Below are 16,524 nucleotides of genomic sequence, written 5' to 3'. Positions count from 1 at the left end.
CCTCGGGCCCCGCGGGGCCGCGGCTGGCGTTGAGCCTGGGGTCCTGCCTCGGCACCGGCGGCGAGGGGAGGCCCGGGGAAAGGGGAGCGACACCCGGCAGCCCGCGGCACCGGGAGGGTGCGGCCAGGGCCAGATTGCGATGGCCAGGGCTCAGGGAGGGTGAGGGCGCGGGGAGCAGACGCCGCCGGGGGACAGGCCCGTCCCGCCCCAGCCCCGTGCCCCGCCGCGCCCGGCAGCGGGGCGGGGGAGCCGGGCCCCCGCTCGGCTCCCGCAGCCCGGCTGAGCCCCGCGCCGCCCGCAGCGGGCAGGGCCGCCCGCAGCCCGGCCCGGGCCGGTCCCCGCGGCCGCCGGCGCCGCGCGGCGGGGGCGGGGACCCGCGGGGGCGGAGGCGGCCGTGGGCCCGCCCGGCCCGGGGAGGCGGCGGCGGCGGCAGGTGGTGCCGAGCAGCCGCAGGACGGAGCCGGAGCCGCAGCCGCCATTAGACAATAGGCGCCGGCGGCGGGGCGGCGGGAGCGGCGCGGGGCGAGCGGCGCGGCCGGGGCGGGGCGGCCGCGGGGCCGGGGCGGCCGGGCCCGGCGCGGACAAAGGCGGCGGCGGCGCGGGGAGCCGCGGCGGGAGCTGGGCGGCGGCACCGGCACCGGGCCGCTCCGTGCAGGGGCCGAGCCGCAGCCTGACATGATGTTTCCACAAAGCCGGCACTCGGTACGGCGCGGCCGGGCGTGGGAGCCCCGCGCGGCCAGGGCCGGGGCGGCGGCGAGGCCGCGGGGCGAGGCCGCGGGGCGGGGCCGGGCACCGGGGGGCGGCGGGGGCGGCGGGCAGGCCCGGCGCGGGGGCGCGGCGCGGGGAGCGCTCGGCCTCCCTGTGGCGGCCCTGGCGGGGCCGAGGTGACCGAGCGTTTCCCCTCGCCGGCAGCGAGGGGGCGGGGGTCTCCCCGCTCCGCAGCCCCGGCCGGGCCCCGCGCCGGCGAAGCCGCCTCGGCTGGGGCCGGAGGCAGCGCCCGGGGAAGGGCCCGGGCGCCAGCGGCTCCGCGGGTGACCTTGGGCGCGTCCCGGGCCTGAGCGCGCCGGCCCCCGGGATGCCCCGCCGGCCCCCTTGACCCCGGGCCCGGCCTGCCCTTGCAGGGGCTCTGCCCCCGGTGCGAGGCGTCCCGGCCCTGCCCGGGGCGGTGGGACCAGGGGGGGCTCGGGGCAACTGAGCGGGTGGGACGGGCAGGCTGCCTGCCCCCGGCGCCCAGCGCTGTCTCCTGTTGTTCAAGGGCTCCTCTCACCTGCCGCAGCAGCTGAAGTTCACGACCTCCGACTCCTGCGACCGCATCAAGGATGAGTTCCAGCTCCTGCAGGCCCAATATCACAGGTACGTGCTCCCAAACACCGCCGGGCCTGGCCCGGGTCAGCCCCGCAGCCTCTGCTGGGCTGGCAGGTGATGGCACGACACGCAAGAATCACTCTGATTCTTCTGCTTCGTTGCTTTGCTGCGCTGTACGGAACGCCAAGGAGGGGACCCGGTCATGTAGCTTGGGTCACCTTTGGCTAGAGGAGGACCTGAGAATCCCCTCTAGGCAGGGGATTAGTCGCATCCACTTGGGAGCCCAGCGAGGAGAACGTGTGTCTTCCCTCCCCAGCCAAGGTCTTTCCACTGAGCACTGCTCAGCCAGGACCGTGTGGAGGCTTGCCAGGCCTCCTGTGTCTTGCTGGGAGTTTTCCCTCAGTTCTCGCTGGCTGCCATTCTTGGACAGCAAATGCTGCAGGGAGCACTTAAATCCAAAAGCTTCCGCTTTTCTGCGGGTGTGTGTGGAAGTACTTCTGGTGACCCAAAAGCTGGCTTGTGACGGTCTGTTGCTTTGTGTGTGTGCCTGCATGTCTGAAATAAATGTGAAGCTCTTGGGTTAAATCGACTGAGTGATGCCCTCTGCCATGGCCTGGCAGGCTTCGAAGCACCGGTTGTGGCGCATGCCTCAGTGCTATGTGGCTGCAACTTCCCCGTCTGCCTTCCCCCAGCCTGGGCTCCGCTGGGCGGCTGGGTCACAGGTTTGCAGTGGTGGTGGCCTGGCAGGAGCAAGCAGAAAAACTGCTGGGAAATGGCTGTTTCCTGGTGTCCCCGTGTCTCTGGGCAGTGCTGGTGAGGGAGTAGGGGAGCCCAAGAAACATGCCTGCTGGAAGGGAGGCTATCCCCCCCACTCCCCCCGTTGGACTTAATCTGCTCAAGAAGAAGCAGGTTTTGTATAGGTGAAGCTGTTTCTTGTTTGAAACATAAAACCGCAGCACATGCTGGCTGCAGTTGCTTGGCTGGCAAGTTGGAGTCTCATAAAACACTGGGAGCAGCAGCACTTTCTCTGAAGGGTGTGAAGAACCTAGGAGACAGAAAAAAAATCCTTTCCTCTGGAGTGATGTGCTGCACTTGGGCCTCCCCCCCACCATCCAGAAATGGATCTGGGTTTGGTCTTGAAGTTGAATTGGAGCATCTCTTGAGTGCTGCAGACAGGCCTGTGCTAGAAGCCATCCCCAGCTGCCAGCGATCAGCTGAGGAAAGGCAAACCCCTCCTTAGGCAGCCACCTCTGCTTCTGCCCAGCTTTCTGCTTCCCACCGAAAGGGTTTGCCTGGGGGAGGTCAGTGTCCAGCTAGTGGGATAGCCTTGTGCTGCTTCTCCTGAACGTGTGTTGGTGGGACTTTGGCTGGGAAGGTGGGAGCGGGCTCTGTTGTGGTCGCCGCTGTGCCAGCACAGCATGGCCCAGCTCCGACTGCCCCTTGGAGTCTGGACAGTGGTGTCCAAGAAGCCAGCCTGGGCAGGATGGGGCCATGCGGGAAGCAGCTGCTCTGTGGCAATCAACTCTTTCACCTCCTGTTTGTCGTTTTCTTACCGTTTTCTGGCTTTTCAGCTTGAAGTTGGAATGTGACAAACTAGCCAGTGAGAAATCGGAGATGCAGCGTCACTACGTCATGGTAAGGACCGGCCCTGGCAGCCGAGAGCATGTGGGTGGCACGGGTGGGGACTCCAGTGGTGCCTGGGTTTTGCCTGGCGGGCAGCCTTCGTCCCGGGTAGCAGCAGGTCTCTAGGCAAGGCTGGCATTGGCTTTTCTGAAAGAGAGGCTTTTTTATATTTTGTGTTGTCTGCATGCAGTAGATTGCTGAAGTGCAGGGAAGTAGAAGAGAATTGTTGGATATAGAAAACTGATGTGCCCAGTGGCTGACGTGTTGATGGGGGGGGGGTGTGTGTGTGTCCTTGGCCTTGCCCTTGCCACTGACTGGCTGCTTGACCTTACTCCCTGTGCCCTGGGGGAAGTGACAGCTCTTGTGCACCCGAGAAGGAGCTTCAAGGTGCTGGTGTGCAGGCGTCTAGGGACTCCAGGAGAGTCATGGCCAGTGAAAGACAAAGCAGTGCTCTGAGACATCGTGAAGCTGGGAAACCCCCCAAGCCTGGTGGGAGTCAGAAGCAGAAACCAGCTGCTGTGCAAGAGCTAAACTCTCTGCACCTTCTCGCAACCCCAGCAGCCTTGCAGAGCCACGGTGCAAAGTGCTAGCACGTCTCACTGGAGTGCGTGTCCCAGCACAAAGTGTGCAAATCCCAGGGCAGTGCCTGGTAAAGGCGTGAGATGTGGTGCCACACGCAGGCAGCAGGCTTAGCCATAACTCTCTAAAGAGAAATCTGCCAGGAAACAGCCATGTTCTTGCAGGCAGGGTGATGGTTTGCCTGCCAGGTAATGCCTCTGTCTTCCCACATGTGGAAGAGCCCTTGCAGCAGAGGGGAGGGGGCCCAGGCAAGGCTGTGGTCTGTTCCTTTCCTATCAAGGAGTTAACAGGAGGTTGTGTTACTGTCCATAAAGATGAGGTTGGTGCGTGCTTGCCAGCTGCTGCACCTGCCCTGGAAGGAAGAGATAAGATGTAGAAATTAATACAGCAGCTCTTCAGAGGAGAGTTAGGACTTTAAAACCAGAAATGAGGGAGCTGGCCCCTCCATCCTCCTGTACCACCCATGTGTCCAGACTCTGAGGCTGTGGGGAGCAAGGCATACTTGAGGCTGAGGCCAAGGAGAAGAGGTCACAGCTTGTATTTTAATGGGGAAGCCTGCCCCATTCTCACTGATAAATGATTGCTTCCTCGGCCTTGCAGCCTGTATGGAGACTCTCATCTCCAGGTGTGGCTGAGATTTTTTTTCCCCTTAATGCTGACAGCTACCAGAATTGACTCAGGTTACTGTCGGCAGCAGAGGGGAAGGGCTATTGCTTGTTGTGCAGCACTCGAGGCTTTGCAGGCACAGCAGCTCCTGCCTCATCTGCGTGGCTGAGCTGGAGTCGCACAGAGCTGCTGTCGCTCTCCACCACAGCAAGTCACGGGAAGCGAAGAGGAGGGTTTCTGTGAATGTGCAAAGCTGCTACAGCTGCTCCAATTTTTGAATAAGTCACAATTAGCAGCTTGGGGGTCGGGCTCCTGCTTCCTGCTCAGTCTTCGGAATGCAAAGAAGCCTCGAGAGCCAGCAGTGGTGTTAGAGCAGACTGAGATCATGGCGATACCAATCTGGGCGCTTCTCAGACTTGTGGTGTCGGTACCAAAATGCCAGTGATCTTCTCCTTGAATTAAATGAGCGCAGATGTGGATTTTTCTTTCCCTTTGAAAGAATCAGGATTGCAGCCTGCAAGCTGAGGGAGGAGATTTCTAAACTCTCCAATGTTAGCCTTAAAACAGCTTCTTCCAGGGGTCAGGAATTAGCTTCTCCTGCCAATAGATCACTCTGTAGCTGCCTGTTGCTGCTGTGCGGGGTTTTTTTTGTGTGTGTGGGGGGGTTTAACGCAGTTTCTTCCCAAACAGCTGGAGCTGTGTGCAGCTGGATGTGTTACTTGCTCGATGAAGCCCAGTTGTGATCTCTTCCATTTGCTGCTGAAGCAGCCATGTGGGCTTTAGGATACTGGCCAGGCAAAGCTTGTAGAGTCAGGCTGCCTCTCTTTTGGCCATGGATATGAAAGTCTGTGGAGCCCTAAGCCTTTTTCCAGGTTTGAAGCAGCATCAGTCATTCTCACCTTGATGCAGACTGCTGAAAGGTGTCTGTGAGGAGTGTTGCAGTCAGCAAGTTCCCAGGTCTCTATCTGCAGCAGTGTGAGGCTGGAGGAGGGTGGGCAGGGACCGCCTGGGCTTGGTGCTTCTGCCTTAGACCTGGAGAGGGTCTATGTCTGTGTTTGCCTCCTGCTGTCTTTGTTTCCTAGGGCTGGCCTCTTCTCTCCTTCCATCCTTGCCCAGCCTTTGTAGAAGACCTTGCTAGGAAAGCAGTAGTAGTTCCCCGCACTCCTGTATGGAGCCTCTTTACCTGGTGGAGACTTGACTTACAGTTTCTTTTGTTCTCTTCTCCCCTGCTCTACAGTATTACGAGATGTCCTACGGGCTGAATATTGAAATGCACAAACAGGTAGGGGGAAGATATTTCCAAGTGCTCTAATTCCTGGGGAGGGTGGGTTGTCTGCTGTGCTTTGCCCTCTGTCACTCAGTGGTATTTCAGGAACTAGAAATGCCATGAGCCTGTAAAATGTCAGAGCTGCCTTCGAAATGCAGGGACCTCCCCCTCTCAGGATTGCAGTGCTGGACTGAGGGCTCCCACCTGGGGCTGCAGGCATGCTGTGGTTCTCCCCAGGTCCTGAACAGATATTTAAGCACCGGACAAGGCAGTGCAGGCAGGGTGTGGAGTTGCAGCTCAGAGTCGGTCAGCAGATGTGAGCCTGGGGTGAAGGGCAGGAGATGACCCCAAGTCCCTCCCAACCCTCCTCCTAGGCCCTGTGTGGGTTCCTGGCTCTGCTGCTTTCCCCAGTGCCTGGGAAGGCTTCTTGTGATCACCCCGACATGAAAAATGCCTTTGGCTCCTGCCGGGCTCTTGCTGCAGTCAGGCCAGAGAGTGCTTCTCTTGGGCTGTGATTAGGTAATGCAATGGCAGACCTTCTAAGAAAGCCTCCTTGTGATGGAGACTCTGCTGCAGCCTGGATAAGTTTGTTCATTACCCTCACTGGTGGTTAAGTTGTTAATTATCCCCAGTGGCTAATTACCTGTGCTCTTAACAAGAGCCTCCTCTGAGCCTATCTGGCCTCAGCTTCCAGTCACAAGTCATCTGTGTGTCATGGCTCAGTTATAAGCCTCTTAGCACAATTCTACACCCCACAAAGGCACTTGGTGCCTCCAATCCCATTGCTGTTGTTGGTAAGCCCATGAGACTGGCTTCCCTGGGAAAACCTACATCATGGTAAAGGATCTGAGCCATGAAACCTCACTGCTGTCCTATGAACTGTCTCCCAGCCTAGTCCGCTCCCCTGTGGTGCTGGTGGAGCCCCCTAGGCTGGTTTTGGTGCATGCCTAAACCCTTTGGCTCTGTATTTCTTTTGACTCCATTGGAAAGTGATTTGCAAAGGGCTGGTAGCTTTACTCTTTCCCAGGAGAAAAGCATTTAGCACCCCAAAATTTCCCACCTGCTTGTATGAGGCTGGTGAAGAAGCTGCCCAGTCCCTGTGGTCTCCCTGAATAGCCCCAGTCCCGCAGCTTGGCTGCGGGGAGGCTGGCAGCAGGCAAACACTTGCCTTTGGGGAGGAGGACTTCAAGGAGGCTGAGCAGACAGTCTCTGGGGCAGAGTGGGGCTCTCACAGCATGTGTGTCTGTCCGCATGGCAAATGTAATTCAACGCATCCCCACCTGGGTCGATAATAAGTTTCCTCTCTGGTTGCTCCTGACTTTGTTAAATGAATATCAGGGACCTGGAGAGGGAAGAGAATGTTGAAAATCTGCTCTTTGCAGTCAGCAGCATTGATTCATTTAACTACGTAGGGAGGGGCCTTGGGGGTGAGGTGACCCCCCCATGGCACCAGGATGCTGCCAGCATCTTTCTGGGGGGAGTGTGTTTTCTTAGGGCCGTTCGGGGATTCGGGCCCTGCTTGGGGAGGGGGAAGGTGGGGTAGCCGGTGCTGAGGGTGGTCAGTCCTGAGCTGCCTGATGCCTTTCCTCTCTGTTCTTCCCGCCTTCTAGGCTGAAATCGTCAAGAGGCTAAATGGGATTTGTGCACAGGTTCTGCCCTACCTTTCACAAGAGGTGAGTCCCTTGGCTCGGCCTCGGCTCTGGCTTGGGGGTGTGTTGGCGGGGGGGGAGGAGAGGCCCCTGTCCCACTGCGAGGTAGTGGGGCACCATGGCCCTCCCGCACGGGCAGCTCCTCACCCCAGGTCTGGGAAACCTTGTCACTTGCTCTCAGCCCCTGCGTGGGGATGAGCCCTTCAAGACAGGTTTGGCCTGAAGGCCTTCAAGCAGTCGTCCCCCCCAGGTGCTATGCAGTGGCTAATGTGCCTGTCTGTCCCCTTTGTTAGCGGCTGTGGACAAAGATGGGCTCTGTTCTCTCCCACCTGTGATTCCTGAGTCATTGGCCACTTCTGCACCGGTGGTAGGAGCTTCGGGTGGCTAACTGGGGGAGGGGGACATTTAAAAAAATACCTCCATATGGCTCCTCCTTGAGATCTGGTTCCTCTGCCTTGTTAATTAATGCAGCTGATGGGCTCCTCCCACTCCCCTGAGAAATTAATTGGGAGGGCTTCGGAGTTGCTGCCTGAGGCAGGAGGAAGATGAAGCACCTCTAGTGCTGTATCTATCCATCTCCCCACACAACCCTGCAGAGGCTGAACTCCACAGCTGTTCCCATGGCTGTTTTCTTGGTCAGGGCTAGCTGTGGGGTGGAGGGTGTGTTTCTTGGTCTGGGTTAGCTGTGGGGTTGGGGGACAAGCTGTGTTTTTCCCATCCACCTGTTCTCCCCATCCACCTGTTCTCAGGTAAGACAAAGTGGCTGGCTGATCAGATCAGAGCTGCCTAATAACTAAGCCACAACTAAACCTTTTGCATCTTGATGCAACCCCTTCCCCCTCCCCAACCCTGTCCTGGTGCCAAGATGGAAAGAAAAATCCAGTTGCTGGAGTGCAGTGGACAGGCCTGGTGTTCAGAGACCTTGTGCTCTCAGAGGAGCAAGTACAGTTGTCCTTTATTTTTTAAAGTACTTGATACAGCTGGTTTTTCCTGCCTGTTTGGAGCAGCTGTGCTGGGCTCTTCCACAGCAGCATCTTCCAGCTGCTGCAGCTGGGACCTGGGACGTGTCCCAAGGAGCGGGGAGCTTCCCAAGAGCTTCTGATTTTAGGGCTTTTGTTTGTTAGGGGGTGTCGTTTTGTGTCAGGTCTGGGTAGCAGAGGAGAGGCAGGGTGAGAGGCATTGCCCACTCTAAGGAGTCCCTCTGGCCAAGGATTGCTGGGCCTGTGCAGAGCGGGACAAGGACAGGAGTAAGAGGGGACCTGCTTAACCCTGTGGTGAGGAACTGGAATGAGACAAGCATGCCTCCTTCCCTGCTCCTCGCTACCGTGGGGCTCAGTGGTGTAAGGTCCTTGTCACCAATGAAGTGTGTGCAGGTGTCTCCAGCTGTGGGGTTAACCAGCCTGCCTCTGTGCCCTGACATCTCGGTGCTAGCAGCTGAGATAACGTACCTGCGTGTGTGTCAGACCCAGCAGGGCTGGGTCCTTCTTCTCCTTCCCTGTGATACTAGAAATGACCCTGAATTCCTCTGTTCTCTCCACACCAGCATCAGCAGCAGGTCCTGGGAGCCATTGAACGAGCTAAGCAGGTTACGGCACCAGAACTGAACTCCATCATCCGTGTACGTGATGCATGTTTCGTTTGGGTTTGGAGGGATGGGAATCTGTGCCTTTGGCTTTTGAGACAGAGCTGGGCGGGGGAGTCATGACCTGGGGATGTGCCCCACACGCTGGGAGCAGGCTGCTCCACGTGCAGTGCTGCAGCCCTGCTGGGATGAGGCTGTGAGTGCTGGGCTGGCCCTGCTGGGATGAGGCTGGTTTTGTCCAGACTTGTTATGACACGGGCATGGGCTTGCAGGGGAGCATGGATTCCTGCTCTTTCCCAGCAGGGTGCAAGGAGAGGAGCTTTGGTTTTGAGCGGGAACCACGGCAGGTCCTTGACATGAAAACACCATTTGTTCTTGGTCAAGGTCGGGAAGGCTTTAACTGCATCTGTGGAGCATGCCAGAGTCTGAGGCCAGATGCCCTGTGGGCTAGGGGCTGTGTGTCATGCTGAGGACACGCTGTTGAGTCTTCTCTTGAGGCTTTCACAGCCCAAGGACTCTAGAATCCCCCCCACCCTGAGGCTGCGGTGCTCTCCAGGACCCTGAGGTCCCTGGTTTAAGCTTGGCTGCTGGCACAGTCTGTCTGGGCAGCCCAGGCTTTTGGGTTGGGGTCCAAGTGCACTCAAAATGACAATATCCCTTTCTTGTCTTCCTGTCTGTCCATCATTCTCTACAGCAGCAGCTTCAAGCTCACCAGCTGTCACAGCTTCAAGCCCTCGCTCTGCCTCTGACTCCGCTCCCTGTGGGCCTCCAGCCCCCGTCCCTCCCTGCTGTCAGTGCCGGCACTGGGCTCCTCTCGCTCTCAGCCTTGGGCTCCCAGGCTCACCTCTCCAAGGAGGACAAGAACGGCCATGATGGGGATGCCCACCAAGATGATGATGGGGAGAAATCGGATTAGAGTGAATGGGGGGCAGGGGGGAGGGGGCTGTCTGGGGGGTGGGGGGGGCGGGTTAATGCAAGATGCAGTATCTCTCTCTAGTTGCTGCGCAGCAGAATCACGGGGGCTTGTGTTTGGTGGCAGCTTGCCAGGCCTGTTCCCATGGGCAGCAGTGCCTGGGGGATGTCCCCACTGCCATCCCAGTGGATGGGCTGCTCCGCAGCAATGCAAGCGCCATAGCAGTAACCGTGTGGCCGATTGTGCTCTCCCTGTGCCCAGCCTGGCGTCCCAGTCCCCACTCCTTCTCTGTTGCAGAGCTGAGCCAGAGCCTGGCTTGGGCTGCTCTGGGGCTACTTGCCCCCCAGCTGTCCCAGCTCCTTGGTGCCATGTGGCTCCCCTCCGCCCGCAGCTCCACCCTTGGTATTTAAAGATGCCCCTTGATCCTAACGGTTTCTGCACAACTCCCTGCTGGGATCCCTGCCCTGAAACCATCTCCTCCCTCCCCAAGCGCTCTTGATCTCGTCGCATTGCCCTGGCCCTGTGGCCCGCTCCTCCCCATGCCCCTCCTGCACTAATACCAGGCCGCACCTTGCTGTTCTGCATGTATCTGTTCTTAACCAGTCCCACGGCACCATGGCAGTATGACGATGTGCTCCAGCCGCTGGGCTTTCTCCTCGGCTGCTCCTTGGCCTTGGGCTGGAGGGGGAGCCTCTGCCACCCGCTCCCCTTCGGCATAGCACCCAGCTTCGGGCGGCTCAGGCAGAGCTGGGCAGAGGGGCAGGCAGACAGAGAGCCTTTCCTGGTCCTCCCCCTCCCCGTGCCCCTGCCCCCATGTAGAGGATACAGCAGCTTTCTCTGTTCTTATCTCCGTGCGCTAGCGTGTCTTCTAAAAAAAAAAAACAAAAATGGAACAAAAAAAAGAATAAAATTAAATAATAATCTGGTGTTTGTATATAGTCCTTTAGAAAGATCTTGTTTTGCTTTTTGTGTTTAATCACTTGACCTATAATAAGAGGAACTGAAAATGCTGTATCAAGGACGTACAAGCTGTGCCTTTCAAATAAAGAAATAAGAAGGTTGGTTAAAACCGTGACTTGCTGCCTGCTTTCTTGCCACCTTTGGGATGACTTTAAAATACTTCTCTCTTTCTCCTGTCCCCCCAGACAGGGGAATCAGTAGGGGAGAACAGGTAGCTTTGCTGGCTAACCTTGGACTCTGCCTCAGTTTCCCCACATGCTGTCACAGCTCCCAGTGGGCTGTGGGAAGCGTCTGGAAGAGCTGCCTGCCCTCCTCCAGGTGAGTGTGTCCCAGACCAGTCCCTGCCTTACCTGGTGCAATGCGCTGCCCTTCCTGGGGGGACCCCCTCTCTCTGGAGGTTTCTCTGTGAGCTGGGAAGAGGGGGGTTATTGTTGATGCTCCTGGTCCTGGCTTCTCTCCTGCTCTTGTCTCCACAGCTGCTGGTGGAATGAGGACTGCCTTCGCTGCCTGCATCGTGCTCCGGGACACTATCCCTCCCACAGGCAGCCTTGTGGGCTTCGTACCCCTGCCAGAGTGGTGGCTGGAGTCTGCTGGAGCCAGGGCAAGGAGGATACGCAGGCAAAGCCAAAACAAACGGGAGAGCAAGGTGAAAGCAGGCAGTGGTGAAAGGGGCCTGGGAGCTCTCTGGCTGAAAAGCAAGGAGGGCTGGAGCGAAGTGCCACTGAGGGCTCTCGGCTCTGCTGGAGCAGGAGCAGCGTGGTTTGGTAACGTGTGGGAATGGCCCTGTGGGCTGCCGCAGGTCTGCTCTGCACGTGCATAATTCATTTTTCCTGTGGGTGCAGAGGATATGTTGCTTCTGTGGCACTTGGCCCCTCTGGAAAATCTGGCTTTTGTTGCCATGGGACTGAGATTGCTGTAATGGAATTGGCTTTCAATAATTAGAGCTGTCCTCTGGCTTCAGAGCCTGCTCTGCCCTGATAACTTCTTCCCCTCTGTATCTCCCAGGCCAGCTGGAGTATGAAAATTTCCTTCCCTTGGGAAAGAAGCTGGGCAGGGGTGTCTTGGTGCCCCCAGCTGCCCACCGAGGCCAGAGGCCTGTGGTGGTGCAGATGGGGACCCTGGCAAAAGCTGGAAGGGGAGCAGTGGCCACTGTGCCACTGTCCTGCTGGCGCTGGGCAAAGATCAGGTCGAATGCCCGAGGGTGGGATTTGACGGGATTTGCTGAACCAGGTCTGGCTGCAGAGTGGTGGTGCTTCAGGCTGGGGCCGTGTCTGCTGCAGGGGGTCCAGGGTGGGAGAGGCTGGAGGAAAGGTGCACAGTGCTGCATGAACGCCTGCTGGGGCTGCAGCTCTGCCTGGCCCCTTCCCTGGTGCTGCTTCTGGCAGGTTTCTTCTGATGCAGACCAACCTGCTGCAAAGAGGGGATGGAGGGACTGGCGTGTAGCTCGGTCCCATGTCCCGCTGTCCTGGGAGCACCGGCCAGGCCTGGCTCAGCCATGCTGTGTCCTCAGATGGGTTACAGAGCCTGTGGGCAGCGTGAGGGCTTGACAATGCTCCCGTTATCTGCCTGGGATGCCTCGCCAGCATGGACCAGGGGATGGCTGGTTCCCAGCACAGGCATGCGAGGGACTGGGCGGGTCTGCGGAGGAGCACGGCTCCGGTGGTGGTGTCTGAACGCTGGCTGCTGGCTGGGACTCTGCAGGGCTGCCTGGGGGTCACAGCCCTGTCCCCTGCCAAACCAGGCGCCCTGTGCAGGGCCTGATGCCCCTGACGCAGCCATCACCGCTGGCTGCTTGGCTGCTGCAAGGCAGATCTAGAGCGCAGAGCCCGTGGCAAGAGCAGAGCTGCTGCTGCGTGGCAGGGGCTGGCCTGACCTCAGCGCCCTTGGGGGGCCGGAGCATCGGGGGGACAGGTCCAATACCTGCCTGCCCCGCCCCCGCCTGGCCAGCTGAAACGCTACCGATAGCTGCAGTTTGACCCTGCGGTCTTGCAGCTGCTCCGAGGGCCTTGCTGACGCTGAGCGAGCAGGTTTCTGATGTGAAAGGCCAACACAGCTTCGGGCCAGGGGCTGCTGCGATGCGACAGTTGCTAAAACCATCTCTGCTCTGTAAGTGCTGCTGAAAACCCCGCTGGGAGCGTGCTGGCTGTGGGGAGGGCTGGAGCTTTTCAAGCGCTTTCACCTCGAGGTCACTGGTTCAAACTCAGCCTGGGGGTAAGGAGCACTGTAAGTGAATGTTATTCCTGATGGATGTGCAAGGGAGGAGGATTTAGGAGAAATGGGTCTGGGGTGTTTTCAGGCTGGCGATTTCAGAGGAACAGACGTCCCTGTTGTTAGAGCTAATTAGCAGCCTCAGTTCAGTGGGCAAGGGGTCGAACAAACCACGAGGCTGCTGGCTGAGCATCCTTGGCTGCCAGCAGGCTGGGGCCAGGGAGCCGCTCCTGCCTGGGCTGTGGATATCTCCTTGCTCCCTGTGGGAGACTAATGCACTGTAAAGTATAAAGACAGAGCTTTTGGGCTCTCCAAATCCCCTGCACCTCCCAGCAGCTGCTGAGCTGCTCCACTCCTGCTTCCCCCGGTGACCCATTCCTGAAGCATGCTGGCTTCGCACCCAAAGCATTTCTCTGGGTGGTGGGAGGCACCCTGCTATCCCATCCCACAGACAAGCAGTGCTGCAGTTCCCCATGCTTCCAGCCTGGCTCTGTTTGGAACCGCCAGATTTGCTTCTGGATCTCTGAAGGGAGTCATTTCATAGAGCGCCTTACCAGATTTGGGCTGAAATCTAACTGCGTAGCAAAATCTGCAAATCTAACCCATACCAGCAGCAAAAAAAAGGGTTAAAAACACATCCCTCATGACTCTCCCAGTAGCTGCAGACTTGAGGAAACAGCTTCTCTCCTTCCAAACAGGCTGCTCTGCCTTGTCACCTCTCTCACGGTTGGAGCCATGAGCCCCTCTCCTGCCCTGGCAGAAGAGGCTCAATGCTTGTCGGAAGCTGGTGACGAGGGGCCTCCAAAGCTCTGCTGATCGGGGATGGTTTAAGACTGGCTCCTGGCAGAGAAACCCCTTCTTCCTGTGTGCAAGAGCTGGTGATACAAGAGTGGAAGAGGGACACAGGCAGACAGGCTGAGAACCAGCTCTCCTGGCACCGGGATCCTTGGAAAAGCTCAAGCAAAGCCCTGGCTCATTAAGAGGGGATAGAGAGCAACCTAGTGAACACCCCCCGTCCCACTGTCCAAAGAGCTTTCAGCTGCAGCAGATGGAGAGCTGGCCAAGTCCGGAGGGCGGGAGCAGGACCCCCTCTGTCAGCACCCCATGCCCTGACCACACAGCAGCACAGCGTTTAGCCTCGGTGTGACAGCAATTTCTGCTTGCAGCTGCCAGGATCTTGGCAAAACTCTGCTGTCTCACAGCTCTTCCCCTTCCACCTGCCTGTTACTGGAGGGGTCATAAACCAGCATCTTTCCTCCTCAATGAGGTGAGCGGGTGTCAGTTTTTCAGTGGCGAAGGAGGTTTCCACACCTGTTTGACTCTCGGTCCATCCCCTTCAGCTTTTTCCTATCGGACAGATCCCTGTTGTCTCTGTGGCAGCAGTGGGAATCGCCTTCACCACATCCCCCTCCTGCTCCCACCCTCCTCATTTCTCAGCGCAGCTTTGCTTGAAACAATGGCACAGCCTGCAAGCCAGGAATGCTTTGCAGCGTGGTGGAGCAGGGCCTCCTTCCCAATTCATCACTAATGCAGGAACGCCAAGCCCTTCCTGGCTGCAGTGAGCACAAGATAAAAGCTAAAAGAGGCATCAATAATTAAAAACCACTCAAAGCCAGTAAGTGCAAACAGGAGCCAACACACAGATCGAAGGCAGCGCCAGAGACAAGAGTCTGTCAGCTGCTGGGCTGGTCTAAGGGCTCCCACATCTCTCTTGCGGGCGTCCCCCCCAGTCCGCAGCCCTGTGGTGACAAGGTGTCCCTGGCACAGTGGGAGCGCAGCAGCGCGGGGCTGCGGGTGGGAGCGCATCGGCTCTGCAACGTGCTGGGGGGGGGCCCTGCCCGGGCATGGCAGGAGAGACCCCCCCAGCTCCTGCATGTGATTTGCCTTGCAGATGCTCTGGGGACACATGGCTTTAAAGAGCCGGTGACAGCACTGGGGTCCTGGGGATGGGGACCTGTGGTTTGGTCCCAGGAACATGGCTGGAGAACCTCGATTTCTAGTGCAGCTTTGGCTCAGCTCTTGTGGACTTGCTGCCAGTCCCTTCCCTCAGTTTCCCTTCTCATCTCATGTTTGTTCCAGGACAGACTCCAGCCAGGATAAGGCCCCCGTTTCTGCCAGCTGCTGGTATAAACGCCCAGGGAAATTCACGTTGTCTGAGGGTGCCAGGAACTCAGGTCTACTGAGTTCAAGGCTCCTCATTCAAGTACACAAGTGAGAAGCTGAAAAACGGGATGGTTTAGAAACATCATGGTCATCTTTGCTCCCTGCTTCCACAGGCCAGGCAAACTGGTTGATTGAGTTCCAGCAGGGAAAATCTGAGTCTTTGAAATCTGGTGACCCCGGTTCTGCCCCCCCTGCCCCATAACAGCCCTATTGACCCAAAAACCCTGTGTGCAAACCCACCACCACCTGGCTGCCAAAAAGCTGACCCAGGGCTGAGCTTGCCCATGCGCTTAAATGTAACAGGCCCTGAACCCGCATGGACCTGAAGAGGCAGGTGCAGGGAAGCACTCTGCAAAGAATGGGGCATCCCCAGCTGCCGCGAGGAGACTGAGGCAGTGCTGGGTCCCAGCTGTGCCCTCCTCTCCCTTCCCATCCCCGGCAGCCTCCTGCCAGGCCAGCAAATAAACCTGCAAAACTGGACACACAGTGGCTTTGCGCTATGAGAGCAGCCCCCCTGGATGCGAGATGGTTGTATGTGGCTCTTCACCACTGACCTGCCCGGTGCTCGTGTCAGGAAGGCACGGAGCAAAGCAGAGCTGAGCAGAGCAGGCGGGAGAAGGGGCACCCGGGAGCGTTTCAGACCAGAGGCTGGAGGAGAGCCTGTGCGTGCAGGCTTCAGCTGCCCCAAGAGCAGCAAGCCCTGGTCGCCCATAGGCACCTCTGAGAAACGCGATGGTCTCTGCCCTTGACAGTCCACTCTGGAGATGTGCTGGGTATGGGAGGCTGCGCAGCGGGGGCACGTGGGGAGAGAAATGACTTGACCCATGGCACAGAGCTGGGGCTGCCCTTCCTGGCGAGGGCAGGAGGCTGCATGTTCCCATGCCCCAGGCTGGCATTTGGGGAGGGAGCTGAAAGGTAAAAATCATCGGGGTAATTCCAGACGCAGCAACCTGTTTTGCTTGGATCTGGGTTCAAATGGCAAACGCAGCTCCCAAGTGTCCCGAAGCCTGGGCTTGTTTGGTTTCTCTGCTGGTTATAAACAGAACTGCTGTTTACAGCCCTCGCCTCTCAATCCTGGCAAGGATCTCAAACGCCCTCGTCCTTTGGGACCCTTCCAAGCACTGCCGCTACCAGGCACAAGTGCGTGGCTGCTGCGGGAAGTGGCTGGGCCCCCGGCTGAGCGTCCTGCAGTGGGCAGCAGCAGCCAGGGCTCAGCCTGGCTTTGCTGGCTGGTCTCAGCCACGTCCTCTGCCCTGCGCCTCACGTCCCTACACCCGGAGGGAGGAGTGGGACCAGCTCCCTTTGCTGCTGCATCCAGAGGCCTGTGGGTGCAAAGGGTTAACCGCGGTTGTTTTCTTCCCAGTCCAAGCACATGCTGAAGCAAATTAATCTCTGGGTTACAGGCAGTCCTGCTCCAGGGCCCACGTCAATCATTAATGGAGGGTGATGAAGACGCGCGTGACATCCATCATTCCGGAGCTGCCTGTTTCAGGTTTACCTGTGTCACTCTCCAAGACAGGAGAGCAGAGAAACTGCCTAAGGAAAACCGGCAATTTTTGGTAAGGAGTTTTGAAAAATGCTGCAAAACGTCTTCTCAGTCTCTCCTTCCCTTGAAACAGCATCTGAAATGTTTCCAGCTTTTGAAAAAACACTTTCCTTAAACAAACAA

The 16,524-nt window shown here is 58.3% G+C and overlaps 1 protein-coding gene across 2 annotated transcripts; it reads left to right on the top strand.

Annotated features, from left to right (window-relative positions):
- The first annotated feature begins 422 nt into the window (after nucleotides 1-422).
- TLE5 (TLE family member 5, transcriptional modulator) lies at nucleotides 423-9,546 on the top strand. Of its 2 annotated transcripts, none has more exons than XM_075523879.1 (7): nucleotides 423-702; nucleotides 1,256-1,353; nucleotides 2,877-2,940; nucleotides 5,351-5,395; nucleotides 6,991-7,053; nucleotides 8,573-8,647; nucleotides 9,309-9,546. In XM_075523879.1, the coding sequence occupies exons 1-7, from the start codon at nucleotides 676-678 to the stop codon at nucleotides 9,525-9,527; spliced, it is 591 nt and encodes a 196-aa protein (XP_075379994.1). In that variant the 5' UTR covers nucleotides 423-675; the 3' UTR covers nucleotides 9,528-9,546. The 2 variants fall into 2 exon arrangements, with proteins under 2 accessions (XP_075379994.1, XP_075379993.1); XM_075523878.1 differs by having other exon boundaries at nucleotides 430-702; nucleotides 9,306-9,546.
- The last annotated feature ends 6,978 nt before the right edge of the window (nucleotides 9,547-16,524 follow it).

Source organism: Mycteria americana, chromosome 24, assembly GCF_035582795.1.
Source record: "Mycteria americana isolate JAX WOST 10 ecotype Jacksonville Zoo and Gardens chromosome 24, USCA_MyAme_1.0, whole genome shotgun sequence".
Taxonomy (NCBI): Eukaryota; Metazoa; Chordata; class Aves; order Ciconiiformes; family Ciconiidae; genus Mycteria; species Mycteria americana.
Note: the sequence above shows the minus strand (reverse complement) of the source record. Positions and strands in the feature narration are given on the sequence as shown.